Source organism: Sorex fumeus, unplaced genomic scaffold (genome assembly GCF_029834395.1).
Source record: "Sorex fumeus unplaced genomic scaffold, SorFum_2.1 ptg000265l, whole genome shotgun sequence".
NCBI classification, from domain to species: domain Eukaryota; kingdom Metazoa; phylum Chordata; class Mammalia; order Eulipotyphla; family Soricidae; genus Sorex; species Sorex fumeus.
This window is the reverse complement of record NW_026606322.1, coordinates 17,010,094-17,029,813: the sequence shown is the minus strand read 5'-3', so window position 1 is coordinate 17,029,813 and position 19,720 is coordinate 17,010,094. Positions and strand designations below refer to the sequence as shown.

The following is a 19,720-nucleotide window of genomic DNA, read 5'->3' as shown; positions in this document are numbered from 1 at the left end:
CAGCAAAGGTTAGAAAGCTATCTGGTGTGATCCGTTCACCTGTTGTCCTGACCCCACTGTCCTTGTGAAAGTCTCTGTCTTAGGAGAGAGGTGATGCCCACGACCTCCCTTCCTTCAAGACCTTAATGATCTGAAGAAAAATCTTTATGCAACTACAGCCATCCTGCTGGTTTTGGTTACTGCATCTGCATTTTCTGCTAGGTAGTTCCAGATCTAAAGGAGACGCTGCACAGTGCATCTCCAGTGCGGTTCTCCTTGGGTTTCAGATTGGCCTAAGGAAGGCAGTCAGCACTGTTACATGATTTAAGAGGCAAGATGCCATTTCTTGTGACGTCATGTGCTTATTCCACAGGTGGGAGGAGGATGCAATTGTTTAGAAACACTCTATTGTTTTATAAAACCCTGTGAATTTAAAACATACTCATATTAATATTGTCTGTAGGTCCTTTCCAGTCCCAGAAAAAGAATTTATTCCACAAAATTGTCAGCAAATATAAGCACAAAAAGGAGAAGTCTAATGTTCCGGAAAAAGGTATTGGTGCGTTCCATCCTCCATTAAGGTTTCTTGGCCACATTCATCTTTGTGAATTCATCGTTGAGTAGAGCTTCCATGCATCGCCTTTGCCTTTTCCTCCCCTTCACTTGCTTCAGTCAACTGTTCCTGACACAGACATATTCAGTAGTTCTAGACTCTATTGCTAATTGCAGAGAGAACTCCTTTACTTTGATTTCTACTCAGATGTCATTTTTGTCTCTATTTTCAGAGTTCCGTATGTTTCCTAAAAGTGCTTTTTCTTATCTATATTTGGTACATTTTGTAATCTAGTCCTCTTTGCGCTCTTATCTATGGACTTTCTTTAACTCTCATTTTTCTCATGTTTGGCAGCCATCAACCAGAATCACATTTTCCTCCTCCTGAAACCTCACTGGTTGAATATTTATATGAAAGTCCCACCATTTCTTTGCTTTCTCTGACACTTGAGGATCTTTGTTAAGTGGATTCCACTCCAGAGTCTTAGCTTCTTTCCCCCTCTCTGTATAACTTTGTTTGCCACTCTTTCTACTGCGTTTTCAGTCCAAAACTGTTATTTCTAGAGGGTACTAGAGACTCATTCCAGTCTATCCTCCCTTCACTCAGAACATCTCTCATTAAGATCTTAATGGGTCCTTGAGCCCTGTTAGGACTCCTCTGAAAATTCCCCACTCATAGTTAAGAATACCTATTCTTTAAAAGACAGATCTCGCCATATGAGTCAACCTAGCCTTGGAAGTCAGGCTTTCATTAGCATCTCCTGCTAGTATTTAATCTCCTGCTAATATGTTAGCATCTCCTGCATGTTAGTATCATGATAATCATAAACCTACTGATCAATGCCCACTTATATCCTGCCTGCATGTCTAGATGTATTTGTTTCTTGAATGAGATTTTAAGGCAGCTATCTTCCATGTGTAGAAAAAAGTGCTTATACGTTCCGATCTATATCCTTTTACTTAATTTGGATTTTACTTTCATCTCTACCTTATGTGTCTTAGTTTCATTTTGTATATTAACAATTTTCCTCTAGTTAAGTGGCAAAGTATCTCTAAAATGTCAACTTTTATCATTTCCTTTTAACTAATCTTTATTAATCTTGACAAAATCATAGAAATTCCCCAGCATATATTTTATAATATTTTTAATCAGTTTACTGTGTAGCCTAATTATTCTAGTTGATGAGTGCTATTTTGATAAAATAGGGGCATGAGAGAGAGAGTACAGCTGGTAGGGTACTTGCCTTGCAAATGACCAATCTGAGTTTGAGTCCCTGTACCCATATGGTTTCCCTAGTCTGCTAGGAGTGATCCTTTAGTGCAGAGTCAGGAGTAAGTCCAGAGCATCACTATGTGTGCCCCAGAGCCCCCCAGAAGTTGAAATAAAATGTTGCTTCATTTATTCAATAGCTTCATATTTCAGCTTTGTATATTGTTTTTATAATGCATGTGACTGTACTAGAAGCAGAATTTCACTTTCCTCTTCTGTCATTGTTTTTTAGGAAGTGGGGATAAATGGTCAAACAAGCAACTCTTCTTGGATGCTTTTTACCCACTAGAAGGTAAAGAAGCAATATTCACTATCTAGTTAGAAGTAGCTTGAACTGGAAATGCCCTAATTTACATTAGCTCAACCAGCAGTTTTAGTTCATTATTGGAGTGTTTATTTTTCTAATGAAAAATGATCATATATTTTACCTGATCAGGGTCAGCTAATATGTTATATAAATTTTAAATTATCAGTAGGAGGCTTGTTACATTTGAACTGTCGCAACTGATGTTAAACTTGTTCTGACAAAAAATATTTTGCATTACATTTTACTTCATAGGCCAAGGCTTACACAGGTTGAGATGAGGGCAGCATAAGACTTTTCTGATGAGCTGTGCATGGGCAAACCTGCAGACATGATTCTTTACCTGAACTCTTTCTCTTAACCAACCTCTGAAAACCTCTGAGCATTTTCAGAGGAAATGCCTCTGGTGTTTATGTATCACCAAAGAAAAGTACCTTACTAATTAGAATCATGTTAAAAGTGTTAGATGCACATTCCATTTCAAATTTTCCCCATATTTATGACTTTACATAATTTCTGTTAAATGGTGAATCCTTGGGGAAATGGTAGCTTCCGTGATGGATAAAGGACTGTCCTTCTTCTTTTGATTGATTATTTAATTTCCACTGAAGATAGTTTTTAAAAAACTTTACGTTTTCTGGTGTTTCATAGGACTTTATTAATTTGAAGGAAAGAAGGTATCATAGTGTTCACACCGCCCATATGCCTCTGATAAAATTTATGGTTAGGCAAAAGGCAAAGTTCTGCTCCCAAAGGCACTCTTGCTCCTTTACTAAAGTAGATAAATAAATGGAAATTATGCATTTGGCTTATATCACATATCACAAATACTCATTTGTGAAAGACATCAAAAATATTCAGATTGGACTTTGTGATAGTTGTGACCTTCTTTGTTTACTACACAAAGTTCACATATGAGCCACATGTCTGTTATATGTCACTCTTACAGAAAATGCCAATAATTTTTCTTCCTTCTGTTTTCCTTTCTTTCTGTTTTCCTTCCTTCCCAAGCTAAAACAGGAAGTTTAGTTTACCATCTCATATAGGTAGAAGGAAAAGAGGTAGAAAGGGTTTTTCCATGTGATAAGAACTATTAAGATCTACCTTAGAACTTATATTCACTGGTAAGGCACTGTAACTATTCCCCCATTTGTATGTCACATTCCCTAATACTTACTTACCTTCAAACTTGAAGTTTGTGGCTCTGATCACCTTCATCGTATTCTCTTTTCCTCCACCCTGGTAACCACAAACATGATCACTTTCTTGATTTTTTTTAAAAAAAATAAGGTATTTGTCTTTCTGTCTTTGGCTTATTTTATTTATTATAGTGGCCTCAAGATTCATCCATGTCACAAGTAGCAAGATTTTCCTCTTTTAGTGACAGAATAAATCTATTTGTATATATTCTGCAAACTTCTTTATCCATTCTTTTGTAAATGATAAGTTGCTTCTATAACTTGGTTGTTGTAAGTAATGCTGCTTTGAGCATGGGGGTAGACAATTCTTCAACACAATGTTTTTATTTCCTTCAGATATATTCATAGAAATGAATTTACTGAATCATGTAGTTAAATTTTTAATTTTTTGAGGAACTTTCACTTTCATATTTTTTTTCATTATAGTGCATCTGTGTTTTCTGACCTGTTATTTCATAGTGAAAAATATCTCCATAGAGTATTATTTCTTCACTTAACTGGAAAAAGCAAAATATATCAATTATTACTCTGTTGTCAACATTAAATCCTCTTGTCCCCAACTTACTACACTAGTTCTTATATATTTTAAGAATATGTACTACACAAAAATGACAATTAAAAGGCACTGATGATCAGAGGAATAAGAAAGAGGCATGTAAGACCACATTACTCTTAATTTTAGATAAAAGTTTGTGCACTAATTTGGAAGAGTGAGTTAGGTAGGAATTAGGAAACCTGGGTTCTTGTCTCAGACCCCTCACTAATAGATATAATTTTTGCCATAGTACAGATTGTTTAATATCACTAGAATTCACTCTCCACATTTGTTCTAAGTATGAATGTGATGTATATGTTTAGGGATGTCGTTAATGATACGATATCATAATATATACTATGAATTTCATTTCTTCACTAACACTTGATTTTATTACTGTGATATTATGAGTGGGTTTGTGAGACTTGAAGTACTTATTCTTCAGCTGCTGATTTTCTGTCCTATGTGGTCAAAAAAGTAAATCACTGTTGAGTCTTCCGGGCAATCCTAAGGGTTTGGTGGAAATAGCATTATTGGTGCTATTTCATTACATTTATTATTAATGCAAAGAACAAAATATTGAAGAGCGTGCACTGAAAATTGCATGTCCTTTAGTGTAAAATTCATTTTACATGGCAGGGAAAAAAGTAATGAGCACTGGAAATTACCAGTCATTTAAAGTGACCTTTTTGGTAATTTTTGTACTAGCCCCTGCCTTGCTTGTTTGGATTGTAACTATGTGCTTTGTGATTTACTTAGACCCTTGACTTCATCCTCTCACCTTAGGCCATGCCATTGCTTATTAAAACCACTTTGGAAAAAATACAGGACATAAAATGAAACCATAATCAGGATAATTTTAAAGTGTGTAAGGTGTCCTAGACAAAAATTTAACGATAATTGGTTTTGTGTAGTATCTATAACCAGAAATGTTGATTCATCTGCAACTGTGCAGTTTGTTGACTGTTTCTGAGTTTGGTTTAGGCAAATGACTTAAATCCACTATTGTTTCCTTACACCACCCTAGGTTAATTGGCTTGCTGTTCATGGTTTTGGTTTTGGTTTTTCTCAAAGTGTCAGAAATCTTTAGGTGTGCTTAGTAATAAATCTGAGGTTTAAGTGCTAAGCTTCTAATCTGTTTTTATGCATTTTCTCATGCTTTTAAAATTCAAAATCACTAAAGCATTTCTTGAGTTTTTTATATATCATTTTAAAAAAGAAGGAGGAGATTGACTGTGGCCTAGAATTAAAGGTAAAAATTTTAGATAAACCAGGATAACTGACCTACCTCTGCCACTGTGCTATATTTTCCAGAAAATCGTGTGCTTGTACATGCTAGATGTCTCTAATGAAATAATTATGGTGAAAAGTAATACTTAATATTATGCCAGATTTTTAATCACAGTCCATAGTAGTGGGACAAACTTGATCCATTGTCTTTAGCTTGAAATAGTTGCTATGTAATTCCACCTAGATATCCCAGGATCTTAGATTAGGCTTATTCATTTGATTTTTTTTTCCCAGTGTTCAGTTCAACATCTGACTACCATTTTAGCTACAAGAAGCCAACCAAAGGCAATGAAATTCCAATTTTGACTACATAGAAATTTCAGGCAGGCCTGAAAAATAGTAGAGGCCAAAGTGCTTGCCTTGCACAGATCCAACCCACATTTGATCCCAGTACTCATATGATCCCCTGAGCACCACTGGGCATGACCCCAAGACAAAAATAATAATATTAACATCAGTTAGAACAGTTATTATTATTATTATTATTTCAGGCAAGTTTGATTCAAATGTTAGAATGTTGTTTAGATCTGCACCCAGCTTACTCTTGGGCCTGCACTCAGAATCACTCTTGGAGGTGCTTAAAGATTGTATGTGATGCCAGGAATTAAACCTGAGTAGGCTATGTGCCCAGCAGACACCTTATCCACTGTACTATGTCTCCAGTCCCGGGAATGTGAATTACTCGCTGGAGCACTCTGGTGGCTTCTTGGGGTACAGTCCATAGTCAGTAGTATTAAAAAAAGAGAGAGAAAGGAAAACTTCAGATTTTGGGAAACAGGCTATCTCTTGTTGTCATGTTCCTAACATTGCACCAGGAGTGAGCTTGCATTTTCTCTGGATGATACACTAATTGTGTTAGTGATTATTGTTGAGTATAAAAACTAGCTCTTATGGGCTTGTTCTGTCGTGCTTGGATAGTTAAGTTTTGTGTTTTTATTAAAGCTGAAAGTAAAATGACTAATTTGTTTTCAGAAGACAAAGCCTTCCTTTTCTCACATGTTCATTAGTTTGCCAGGGGTGGGGAGAAGAGGCGGGCAGTGAGGACTGTCTTGGTGCCTTGGTAGTTAATTTTAGTCTTTTTTTCCCCTCTTTGGGCTTTTTCCATTTCCTGTCCTTCACCACCAGACCTTTGTTGGCTCAGTTAATATAGCTGGACTCTCTTAGCTACTGCTCTGTCCCCAACAGCTTCTTCTTTGACTTAGTCTTACCTTCCTTCATCAATTCTTCTGTTTTAGGAGAGGGTTCTCCCTTAACTGATTCTAAGTCTGTTACTAGTCCAGGCCAGCATTCTTCAGCCTTTCTACACCTGGTCTTTGGACTGACTAGTTAGTACCTGTGGTCGTGGCTACCAAACAAGACAGCATTCTGAGAATAAGTCTGTTTCAAAGCAAGGGGCAAGATTTCGTATTGCCTCTTCTAAACTCTAGCAAGTTCACATTGCCTCCTTTTTCAAATGTGGATGATCTATAGTTTCAGGATTACTGATTGATCTAGCAGTAGATCTAGTGGATAGGTAACAATGCAGTGAATTATGAGAACTTCTAGTGTCTTTCTACTCCTTTTTTTTGCCTCAATTCCCTGGTCAGCAACTAGATTTTCTTCTTTACTCTACCAAATGAGAATTTGAGTATGGTTGCTAGCTCTCAGTGAGGTGTGATAGGACTTTGACCCTGACTCCTACTCTGTTGATTTCGGAGCTTCTTCCAATCTTACTTTGCCTGCAATATATTTTAGCATATATTTTAAACCTGATAACACTCCCATTTGCAATCCTTTTGTAGTGAGGCCCTTGGCATCTTACTGTGCTTTTACCAATTCATCTGGAACACACAAAAAAATAAAGCAGTCATTTGAATAGAAATGAAACTATTAGAAGATTTACTAAAAGCAAACAAAAAGTGGGGGGGGGGGGAGACAACATTGAAAGTCAGGAGAGTTGTTTTTCTCAACCCTGCCACTCCCATAGTGACTTACCAGGAGTCTGATGAGAAAACAGACTATCAGGGCCAAGATGGCTCTTTTAGAGCTAGTCTAATTTATCCTCCATGTTCACCTGAAGAAACCAAAACCCACTGATGCCAGTTGGCTCCTGGGTGACTTATGTGAAAGGAGAGGAGAGGAGAGAAATGGCCGCTTGAACCCAATCCAACTCTGGCATCCCAGAACTGGCCGAGAAGTCTTGGACTTAAAAAGTCTGTGATGAGCCCCTTTATGGCTCAGAGCTTAAGTCCCGCCAGCCCCAAGAGGTAGCCATTAAGCCACATCTGACATCAACTTGTTCTGCACAGCACAGGAGTCAATCCCTACCACCTTTTTCCCCCGGGGAGCTGTGGACTCATTTTGGAAGGAGGAATTACTCCTTCCAGCAAAGTTAGTCGTAGACCTTACTCAGGTCTTTTGGGTTCTTCACCTTTCTCACAGAAAAGAATTTCAGGAGGAGATGAGCAGTGAAGTAAAAACAGATTTTATTTTGAGGAAAGGGAAACAGCAAATGGGCTCTGGGAAACATATGCATGTGCTTCCTTTGTCTAAGTTGGTGCTTACAGTGTTTCTCCCATGTTGCCCTGGGAGAAAGCCTATGGGGCTTTCTGCTTAGATTAGAGTCCAAGATAGTGCTTACCTTTGACTAGCTTACCCAAGAATGAGAGTAGATCAGATATACTCATAAAAGGAAGGAATTTGAAGCTTTCAAGAACTTCCTTCAGGTCCTTATCACAGTCTTTGTCTCTACTGGTTTGTCTTTTTGTAGAAAGGGGTCCAGCCCCTTAGGGTACGCAGCTGGGGGCCAAGTGAAGGTCTGATCAGGCTTTGGTTCCTTTGCTCACAAGTTGGGCTTTTTGCTACCTTGGAACTATTAATTTTATAGCCAGGAATTACCAGGAATTCCATTGCCCTGGGATTGCCTACTCACTAAGGTTCCACAGTCAGTTAAGTACCAAGATTAGAATTCTTGTCTCTTACCTGACTCACCTCCTTCTATCCCTATCATCTTTGTGCCCTTTTCTGGAGTGCCTGCTCTATCTTTGAACACCTTGCATTTTTCTCTCCCTTAAAAATTCTTCTGATGTATAAACTTACTCTTTGAAACCCTGCTATGCTTGTTTCTATAACTTTCTGGATTTTTCTGGGAAGGGAAGAGAAAAGAAAAGAGCCCCCACACAACCCTTTCTTGAGGCTTATGGACTTTTTTCTAGAAGGTTACTCTGTATTGATCATACTGGAAAGGTGAACAAGATTTGCATTGTTATCAGAAGAGATTCTAATGGATCTGGACAAGAAAGTAGATTTTTGAAGTCTATGAGAGTCCAATAGCAATTATTTGATTTTGATTATAAACTCATATTTTAGCTTCAAAGTCAACTAAAGGAGGCCTTAACTTTTATGGTTATGCACAGTTATAAAATGTCATTGGATTTTTCTAGTGAAATTATCTTTTATTTTGCTGGCAACTTTTATTAATATTTAAACCAAAAAGTAATTTGAAATATATAACAACACTAGCCCAATGTTATAGTAAATATCAAAGTATTGATATGGGTATATACCTAGGCTTTAAAGGGCCTTTCTCCTATTTGCTACTCCTAGCTTGAATAGATATTTAGGAACATTTCCAAATCTGTTTTTTTTTTAAATAACTGTTATCCTAAACCTGTCCCTATACAACCTATCTACATGGTATTATTTTTGCATTACAGCTTTCTTTTGAGATAATTGAAATTATTTCCCAGTTGTTTTTGGAATGAGAAGCAAGGAGTCAAGCTCTTGAGAGCAAATCTTTACAAATTTATAACCCTCCTTTATTAGGGATGTACTGAAATCATTAGAGGGCCAGACTGTATTAAAAAAAATAGAAGGAGAAAGGAAAAAACTATGGTCCATATAACCACAATGAAATACTACTCAACTTTAAGAAAAGACAAAATTATGCAATTTGCAGCCACGTGAATAGAACCTGGAGAATATTTTACTGAGTGAAGTCAGCCAGAAGAAAAGGAACAGATATGGAATGATCTCTCTCATATATGGGAGATAGAGTGACATAGTAAGGAAACAACTAAGGCCCAAAGGCAACAGAACCAGACAGCTGGCCTACAGAACTGAGGGCAGGGGTCATGTTAGGATAGGGGATAGAACTGGGACCATGGTGGGCAAAGAAAGTAGCACTCTAGTGAAGGGAGTGATAGTAGAACATTTTAGAGTGTTATACCAATAAAGCCCTACCAGTAATAGTAATGCAAATCACAGCACTTTTTTTTAAATTTTTGTAATGAAATCTGTGCAAGTTTTTATACCAGCAAGTTCTTTTTATTTTTTTCACATCCTGAATTTTTTTTTTCTTCTGGTGTTATATAGTAATTTCTACGGTCCACCTCCACCCTCTGATAAGCACTTCAGTGTAAGCATCCATGTTTAGTTTATATAGACTGATTTTTCCAAACTCTTGCCTCTCTTTTTAAAAAACAATTTTTGTGCCTTTCTTAAGAGATTGGGTGTTTCAAAACAGAAAGCTATGGCTTATCCCAGTCCAGAGTCCTTAGGAAAAAAATCAGTCTTGTCTTGAAACTTGACTAACATCTAAAGCTTTAACTATACCAAAATCTGCATATTCTTTTAGATGAAGGGAGAGGGGGGAACTCCTGAGGACTTGACTATATAAGGACTGCCAACTTGTTTGATAGCTGAGTGTATTCCCTACTTTCAACCCAGCGTTTCTGTGTATTTAATTAGAAGGTATATGCTTAATTTATTGATTTACTAGTAATACCGTTACAATTAGGATATCTAAAACTAAACCTCTCCAGGAACCCTGCTGACATACGATATCACATTAAATTATCTCATTGAACATATTCAACTGTTCCTAGAATACAGTGAGTGGGAGAGTGCCAATACAGATTTCATCAGAGTTTGTCTAACTGGGTGGCTTATGTTTCAGTACATTTTTTTTAAAAGCTCAGACATCAGTCTCATTTCTGATTGGTCCAACATGGTGATCAAAAGCTAATATCCCACTCAAAATTGTAAATTAAGATATATGTATGGGGGGGCAGCTGGAGCGATAGCACAGCAGGTAGGGCGTTTGCCTTACACATGGCCAACCAGGCCTACCTAGGTTCGATTCCTCCACCCCTCTCAGCAAGCTACCGAGAGTATCTCGCCCGCACGGCAAAGCCTGGCAAGCTACTCATGACGTATTTGATATGCTTAACACAGTAACAAGAAGTCTCAAAATGGAGATGTTACTGGGCCCGCTCGAGCAAATCGATGAATAATGGGAGGACAATGCTACAGTATTTAGGGGCTGAAGCCATAGCACAGTGGGTAGGGCATATGCCTTGCACGCAACCGACCCAAGTTTGAATCCCAGCATCCCATATGGTCCCCTGAGCATCGCTGGGAGTGACCCAAAAAGAAAAAAAAATATATACATATATATATGTATGTATGTATATTTAATTGTAGTGTCCTCAGAAGAAAAGAAGCTTCTGTTTTTATCCTTTTTAGACCAGTTGACCAAAAGATCCCAGATAATGGGATCACCTATAGAAATTGTATATTGGAGCACCATTCATTCATACATATTTCCCCACCCACTTGGAAAGTCCGTACCCTTACATGTTATGTCAATGCCCTCATTTCATATTTCAGTAAAAAAGAGAGCATCTTAGACCTCTGTACTTAGCTATTCAAAGAAAAAATAAATATATATGTATTTTTAAATTATGCTCATCTTTTTCCTTTATTTTCCCCCTGATCATTTTGTCTACTATGAATGTAAGGTCTTTGGATGGGTCAGAAACTTAGCCATGTTTCCATCCGAGAGCAATGTTGTTGCCTTGAATTTCTTGAATTTCTGAGTAACTACATATGGTTTGTTCTATTTCAGCCATATTTTCAGAAGACAAAAACACCACAGAGCCTGTTCATAAGGTTAAAAATGTCCCATCCATTCTCAACACTCCAGAGCCAACAACAATTCAAGAACCCTTGGTGGGCAGCCAAAAGAGAAAAGCAAGGAAAACCAAGATCACACACCTTGTCAGGACAGCAGATGGCCGAGTCTCACCAGCTGGAGGTAGCTTGGGTAAGAAGGGAACTATTCATAGTGATAAGCACAGCAGACCCATAGCACTCACGACCATCATGGTGACTATTGGCTAGCAAATGACTATAAGCCAACTCTTCTCTCATTTTAAAATGGGTCTCTTATATGGTTTTGGTCACAGTAACACTTTTTTCTTGGTTGTATCAGTTTGATACTTTTTTTCTACAGTTTCCTGAGTCAGTGTTTCATGTTTTAAAATATATTTCTTTCAAGGAACCTATCTGAAATTCCTAGAAAGGAAAGGTAATGTTTAATAGTATCAGCTTCTCCCCGCCTTCTCAGTATGCACAAAAACTATTTTAATTAAGCAAATTCCTAGTACCCTTCACTTTTAAAAAATTACTAAACAAGCCAGAAAGATTATACAGTGAATAGGGCACTTGCCTTGCATGCAGAGAACCCAAGTTCAATCCCTGGCATCCCATCGTCCCCTGAGTCTTCTAGGAGTGATTCTAGTACAGAGCCAGGAGTAACCCGTGAGCACCACTGGGTGTGACCCAAAAATTAAAAATTAAAAATTTTTCTAAATACTAAACAAATTAGTGTTTCTCCATGGTCCACTAGTCAAATCATTGTAAATCAAATTATTAGGTATTTATACCAGTGAATTATTAGAACTTTATACGGCATCAGATATTTGCTATAAAGTTGATATAGACTGTTAAGGGAGCCTAAGAATGTTTCTGAGTTTCTTAAGTTCTCTGGGCTAATACTTAACCAAATGCATTAACTTGCGCATTTCTCCATTTTCAGTTGTTGTCTTCTATTCTTGGAAGCCTCCATAGCTGCAGAATTTTCTAAGTGGCATGGGTTAAGGAGTGGGGTCAGAGAATGCCACAGAAATCGGAGGCTACAACAGCTGAGCATTAAAGGTCTTAGTTCTGCCTCTCAGCATCTCCAACATCTCCCTTTATCAATTCTGAAGGAAATTTCCTCCCTCTATTACCAATCCAATTTCCAGGAAGAGATCAAAGGTCCATAATGACTTATATAAATAGAAAAAAAATTTAAATGAGTGTTTTTGAGAGTGATATTTATAAATATCTAATTTGGGTTATTCAAGTTGTTGCTATATTGCTGAGATAGAATTAGAGGACAATTAGTGAGGGTTGTGCACTTTTTCTCATGCTTTGCATATAGAGATTGTTAGAACTCAAAACATTAAAGACCCCTAATTTCACCCTGTCATATGCGATGAAGCTCAAAAAGTTACTTTTTATTCTGATATTCAACAAAATAGAAGTTGAGGAAGGACTAGAATGTAGTTTTTCTGTTATCTTATCCAGCAGCCCCTTTCTTTCTATTTATGCTCTGGTTTTTATTCTATAATTTTCATTTTACAGTTGTTACAGCCTCGTTTTCACTTATAGGAAAAGTGAAAGACTTTAGAAAATAATCCCTTATAAGATAAAAAGGCACTTAGCAATTCCATATCCTAATATACGACATTTACAGATTTCAACAATTGCTTTATATATGTGTAATATTTAAAACCATGATAGATTCCTCCTTTGTTTTGGCTACATATATATAGCCCTTGTTTCCAGTGTATATATGTATATAATATCTCAGTTACTGCCTCATAAATAGGAGGCCCCTTACCGTTGCTTCCAGGAAGTCTTCAGCACAAATGTAACAACTTGAGATCTTTCTGCCATTGATTATTCTCACTGGGACCAGTTTGGGCCCTCCTAAGTATTGGCTTCACAGCATACCAAAAGTATGGGCTGCCATGGAAGGCTGTGCAGCAGCGTTATCAGAAATGTTTGCTCATGGCTTAGCACCATGGTAGGGCTCTTGCCTTGCATCTTCAGGGCTCTGCATTTGATTCCCAGCACTGCAAAAAAAGAAGTTTGGTCAATTGGGGATTTTAAGGACTATTCTATAGTAGTCACAAACCCTGTTACAGAAGTCATTCGGGTTTGATTTTGATCAGAGTCCATTTTTTCTCCTTCCTGACCTACCGATTCTTTGACCTTGGATAAAACACAACCACTTCTCTGCCCAGCTTCAGGGAACAGTGCCACCTGTAGCTGCTAAAGAGCTTAATCCAAGACCAAAGAAATTCTGTAATTCAGGCTCAGTGGATGACAAGTGAACAGAGTTTCCTCTGTGTCCCTTCTCTAGAGAGAAGAGTGATCCTCTCATGATGAATTTCCCTATCGTTACAGATGACAAACCAAAGGAACAACAACTGCAGAGGAGTCTCCCTAAGGTAACTGAGACAGGCTGCAGTGACGAATGCTCACACAATGCCGAGGCCACAGAGACTCGAAGCAGCACTCCCGAGATGCCCGCAGTGTCCGCCTTCTTCAGCCTTGCCGCACTGGCTGAGGTGGCTGCCATGGAAAATGTGCACAGGTTAGTGGGAGGAAATCTTGTTCCACTCGAGTTCTGGGACTCCTTTTTAACCTTGCCCTCTCCAAAGAATGTGGAGAAAGTACCATGGAATCATCCTTTCACGTGTGATGTGTTATTTTTTGCAATGCACTGGGCTTCATGAGATGTAGCTTCAGCTGCAGATTTGTTTATGCGAAGTGTTATGAAAGTATATGTGCTACTTAACAGTATGGAAATAGAAAGGCATACAGCCAGCTAATGATTTCATTTTGGATGTTATTCTGTTACTAAACTTCATTTCCATACAAAGTCTAAAATTGTGTAGAAACAGAAATTATATAATGGTTGGGCATATGCTTTGGAGTCAGACCTCAGACTGGGGGCAGATCCTAGCTCTGACCCTGGAAAGCTTGTCTTGAGCAAGATCATGAAGATCTCTAACTCAAGTCTCATGTAAGATGGAGTAAGTAGTACCCCATGAAGCTGTTTATGTAAAATAAGTTGAATTTCCCAGTGGTGGAACATGTTAAGCCCTCATGCTTATGGTGTTGGTGGCAATGATGCTACCGGCAGAAGTCAAAGTGCTTCAGAGGAAAGAGCATCATGACAGAAAGAAGGCTTAGATTTTTTCTCAGCTTAATAAATTGCTTTGTCCTGGCTATGAAGTTATTTATCTTAGCCTTAGTTTTCTTGTCTTAGTTTGAGCAAAAAAGTTATCCTTGAAGAACTACTAAATTTTAAGGATTAAATTAGATCATTCTTGTGAGGGACTTTTGAGCTCCATAAAATTCTACAGAAAGTAGATTGGATTCTAAGTATATAATAGGGTATTCTGCTACTTAAATGATCCTTTGGGAGAGTTGGGGAAAGCCTTTTGTAAATCCAGGAATTTCTTATTTTCACTCAAAGTGAATTGCACACAGATGACTTTTCCTGCCACTAACCTGTGCACATTTTCTTAGACTCAGTCTTAAGTACAGTGGACCTTGAAGTCAGGCATAACTTGATAGCCACCTGTCAGCTCCATTCTCCTCTCTCATATGCTGCTTTAGGAGACTCTGACATAAGCTTTGTTTGCTTTATGCTCTTTACCTGTCATATTATAGTTCGAGTCACTGCTCACAAATCGACTCTAGGTATTTCCAAGAAGTCAAATTCTTTTCCTGTGTACACTGCCTACTAACAAGTGGGTGCTAACTGGCATCAAAATTCCTCCAATCTCTGAGGGAGGTCCTGCACATGCTCTCTCACATGTAATATTTCAGTTGACTTCAGAGGACAAACTTATATGCTATTAAGTGCCCCCATAAATTGTGGGAATTAGAGGAAGTAGAAGATTTAAGAGGGAGAATCATAATTGAAGACTTAGAAGGCTGCCACAGTCACCCTTGTTGACTCTAGCACTCTGTAATAAACATTACTTTATCCATCACATTGCACTTATTAAGCCTTCCTTAGCTTCTGGTTTGCAATAGCAGAAAGTATCAGGAAACATTTTCCTATCACCCCCACTAGTACTCATCCTCCCTGCCTGCAGTAACATGCAGTTTGCGGCTGTCCAAATAAGCCCGGTTCTATGTTTTTACCTTTTGTACATCCTCCTCAGAGGTGAACTCCTGTTTCTCTCTTTAACTCTGCTCTCTGTGCACTTTCTGAAATCTGCTCTTCTCTGGACTTATTTCTCATAAACTAATTGACAAAACGTTGCAATTATTTTTTAATTCTTTTTTTGTCCAATTTTATTTTGAAAACAAAAACACTAATTTTATTCTTCCATCTCCAATTTCGTTCATTCCTGTTACATCCATGAATGAATAAGCGTATGAATGAGTGGATGATTAAATGAGGTGTTCTGATATATCACTGCCTAAGTTAGCTAAGAGAAAGTGGTGTGAGTTTATATTATTTTTTCCCATTAGATGGAACAATATTGCCTGGTAGGTTGTTACTATCAGCATAACAAATGGTTTGTGTATTTATATCCAGAAAGGCTTTTAATATTTGTTGTCATTTTGACTGTTAATGCAGAGCTCTGAGTATCAGTAATTAAACATGGAGAACATATCAAGTAATGATTGCGTCTCATAATCTCAAGCAAGATGTCTAATTTTTTTCTCTTTTGACCCTTTTGCCAGGGAAACTTTTAGCAATTTGGGGTATAAATGATACATAGATCGAACAGTTAGTTTTTGATTTCTGATGTACTGTGTGATCTGTGTATGGAACTGGAGTAGGTACAGTGAGTAGGGCATTTGCCTTGCATTCAGACAACCCAAATTCAGTCCCTAACATCCCTATGATGCCAGAGTACAGAGCCAAGAATACTGCCAGGTGTATTCCCTTAAACAAAAAACTTAGGAACACAGAGATAGTACAGAAGTTGAGTCACCAGCTTTCCACTTCATCCCTGGCACCACATATGGTCTCCTGAGCACCACCAGGTGTGGCCCAGAGCTTAAGAAAAAAAAACAGAATGTGACAGGACCTTACGTGAAATCATAATCTATAGTTTAAGAAGCTAGGATCTTAACCTAGCGGCTAGTCAACAGTTCTAGGTAGAAATATTGCCTGCACCCTTAGGTTTAGTCAGTTTTGCAAAATGCAGGGATAAACCCTTGTTGGTTTATTTAGTAGGAATTTCACTTGGAAGAAATCTCATTGAGCTTAATCCTAAAACCAATGCCAAGCAGGCATTTTTAGTCTGTTTTAATGATGACACCAGTATAGCTTATTAAATGGCTTAGAGCACACTGAGGTTTAAACTTCAGTTCCTCTTGAGAGATGTTCAAGAAAACCTCTGTCATTCCACAGATGGTCACAAGTAATCTCACCAGGTCCTTCCACTTGACACTGGTTCGTTAAACTCCCACCATGCTTCTGCCTTCCTTTCTTTTTTCACTGATTCAGCAGAGCTCTCACCTCAGTTTCTCTCTCCTTGCTTTTTTTATAGTGCACATCTCACCTTTCACAGTTCATTCCTACTTTCTGCTTGTTTTTGTACTATACCCAGTGGTGTTTAGGGCTTACTTCCAGCTCTGCACTCGGGGATCACTCTTGGTGTGGGGCTCAGGGACCATTTGGGGTTCTTAGGATCCAAGCCAGGTCAGCCACATGCAAAGCAAGTGCCCTGCCCTGCTGTACTGTCTGTCCAATGCCCTATGATTTTTTCATGTTTCCTTTTTAAATAACTGTACTAAAGTCCATTTGACTTTTGTAATATTACATATCCAAACTTAAAAGTAAGAAAATAGCACTTTAGTTTTATTTTTCTTGAGTAAAGAGTTGAATAGTTGATGCTTACAGCATATCCCCCACACAAAGAAATAGATTAATCCAGAGGTTTGATTGCAACACATGTTTTGTTCTTCTAAAATCCTAATATCTTACTTAGGCCGTTAAGTGATCACTGGATTCTGAACTCCCCAAATGTTGTATTTATCTGTCTTGTTCTTCTTTTTTGTGTGCATCAACATAAAGAAGGGTGGGGCAGGAGTGACAGGATAGGGAGTGGAATAGGACACTTGCCTTGCATGCATCCAACCTGGGTTCAATCCCCCGCACCACATATGGTCCCAAAGCCCAGACAGTAGTGATCCCAGAGCACAGAAGCCACAGGGTGTGACCCAAAAACAAAATAAAAATATAAAAAAGGATGGGGCAGTATGTAATAAAATAAAATTTGAATGTTAAATTTGCTCCTTTTGTTCTTATGCAATATCCTGAAGAAAATCCAGTATGGAAAGGTCATCAGTGAGGTCACTGCTCCTGTGTCATCACTTTCCAGGACAGTGCCATGTACCCTGTAGCACAGAGCAGTGAGGGCCTTGGCAGGTATGGTAGGTCTGGCAGGGAAGGTCAAGGAGGTTCCTGACCCTGTCTTTTTAGAATAAGAACTTATGTGGAAATTACTAAAGATTTTGAAACATTTTCTTTTCTTTCCCTTTTTTTTTAATTGTTCTTGCAGGGCTTGGGCGTCGGGGAGCCAGAGATGGAAAACGGGACCTTACACTTATAAGGCATGTGCTCTACCGCTTGAGCTACATCCTTAGCCCTTTAAGCAGTTTTCTTCTGACTATAAATCAACCAAGTTTGGTGCAGTTTCCACTGAAACCACAAGTATCTCTATGAATTTTCTAGAGTTCTCTCCTTGTGTGCTGGTTTGGGCCTACTGACTAGATTTTCTCACATTCTGATATCCAGAGTTGGCATTTAACCTTCTTCCCCTCTACATTCTCCATAAGCCTGTGAGATTTTTATTAGGAAGTTTTCATTATTTTTATTTTGGGTTTGGGGGCCACAGCCTGTGGTACTCAGGGACTGTTCCAGGCACTGTGGCCAGGAGTTACCCCTGGTGGTGCTCAGGGGAAGTAGCCACCATAACTACCATAGCTGCTTGCAAGGCAAGTGCCTTACCTGCATACTACCTCTCAGACTACTGGGAGGGTTTAATTGTTACAGTTATAATGAACCTCTTTTTAAGTTTTATTGGCTTAAGTGTTAAATTGGATTGATTATGTATCTTAAGTAATGAACAAGAAAATTATCTCTTAGAGAGTTTACCCTAAACCTCAAAAACTAATCTTTTTTAAAAAATATTAGTGGAATAAGAGAAAAATTAACCCACAACCTTATATCGTTTCCTAGTTCTTAGGGAATTTACCCAGATCTGTTGAATTTTCAGGGTTTTTTTAAATTTCGCTACAAAATAGAGATGGTTGGGTGGGGGCCGAGGATATTATTGTTATATGAGGGAAACTGAAAGAAGAAATCCTTTAAAGGAAACCGAGGGTGTAGTGTAGCTCAGTGGTAGAGCACTTGCCTTGCATATGTGAGGGCCTAGAAAAATTAAAATCCTTGAAAAAGAAAATCAGTGAAGGACAAATAACTTTAATTAAATGGCTTAATAACTCAACAGTAGCTTTAAATAAGCTATTGGAAAGGTTTAATTGGTTATTCAATTCTCTCCTCTTCATGATAACATCCTCAAATATATGAACATGATTTCTTTCTCTTGTTTTATAGAGGTCAGAGGTCAACCCCGCTCACCCATGATGGACAGCCAAAAGAAATGCCACAGGCTCCTGTTCTTATTTCCTGCGCTGACCAGTGAAGCGTTCTTTAATTGTAAAACATGTGCTTTACCTACTACCCTAGCCTTGTCTTTACAGAGGGATGCTAGTGAGTCCATATGGTGGAAAATACAGACTGCAAACAAGTGCTTGTAGCCCAGTATGGCCCAGATTCACTTGAAGCAGAAGTTAGCATCCTGGGCCAGTTTGTTCTTTTGGAACCCAGAACCTTTGTGGGTAATGTTGTCTGAGAATGAGCAGAGACTGAATGATCTCAGAGCTTTGCTTTCTATTGAAGGCTTTCGGTGGTAATAGGTGGTTACTTGGTAAAAGGCTGCCTTTACTGTAGCTCATTCAGCATCTCTTACCAACCAGAGATTGTGAAACTAGTTTCGTATATTGCCTAGTTATTCTTTCAAAACAAAAAAAAAAAACAAAAACTGACGCACTGCACTAGTTATTATTAGATATTCCTAGTCTTTTTTGTACATGGAGATTTAAGTTTGAAGATGGTTTATATAATAGGTTATACCTACATTTATATTGTAGAATAATATTAAAAGCCTGTTCCAGAGACTCCCAAGCAGCTCGGGCAGGCAGATGTACCATTGTTAGCAGTGTATGCTCGGCCTCATGGTCCATATCTTCTGCACTTTTATATTTGCCACCAGAGTAGTAGTTTGCTGGCAAAAAAAAAAAAAGAGGAAAAAGATTACAATTCTTACATGCTGAATTTTTTTCTTAGCCTTGAGAGACCAAGAAGAATTTGCTTGGGGCAAATCGTGGCAAATATTTTCCCAGATAGGGGAAGAGTCCTGCAGATTACAGATTACTGATGTTTTCATGCCTTGAGGATTCTTTTATTTTTACACAGGGGTCTAAGTGACCAATGGATCGTTCATACAAACAAACAAAAAAAAAAGAGAAAAATATTATTCAGAAGTGACCTTAGTATTACTTCACTATTCTGAACACATTGAAGACACTCACTTCATGTGGACTTTGACCTACAGACTTTTCACATCCATCCCAAACTGACTGGACGGGTAGCAATTGCTATGCACAGCCTAATCGGC

General features: G+C 38.2%; 1 protein-coding gene across 8 annotated transcripts in view; it reads left to right on the top strand.

The window, feature by feature from the left end:
• BBX (BBX high mobility group box domain containing) overlaps positions 1–19,084 on the top strand; it is a 352,656-nt gene extending 333,572 nt beyond the window's left edge. For 4 of the 8 annotated variants that reach the window (XM_056109083.1, XM_056109084.1, XM_056109086.1 and 1 more), the window contains 5 exons: positions 443–532; positions 2,034–2,093; positions 11,017–11,214; positions 13,407–13,596; positions 18,598–19,084. In XM_056109083.1, the coding sequence (XP_055965058.1) occupies positions 443–532; positions 2,034–2,093; positions 11,017–11,214; positions 13,407–13,596; positions 18,598–18,685 (626 nt within the window). In that variant the 3' untranslated portion in view covers positions 18,686–19,084. Of the gene's footprint in view, positions 1–442; positions 533–2,033; positions 2,094–11,016; positions 11,215–13,406; positions 13,597–17,539; positions 17,592–18,597 lie in introns of all 8 variants that reach the window. The other 4 variants (XM_056109087.1, XM_056109088.1, XM_056109089.1 and 1 more) reach the window with 4 other exon arrangements.
• The last annotated feature ends 636 nt before the right edge of the window (positions 19,085–19,720 follow it).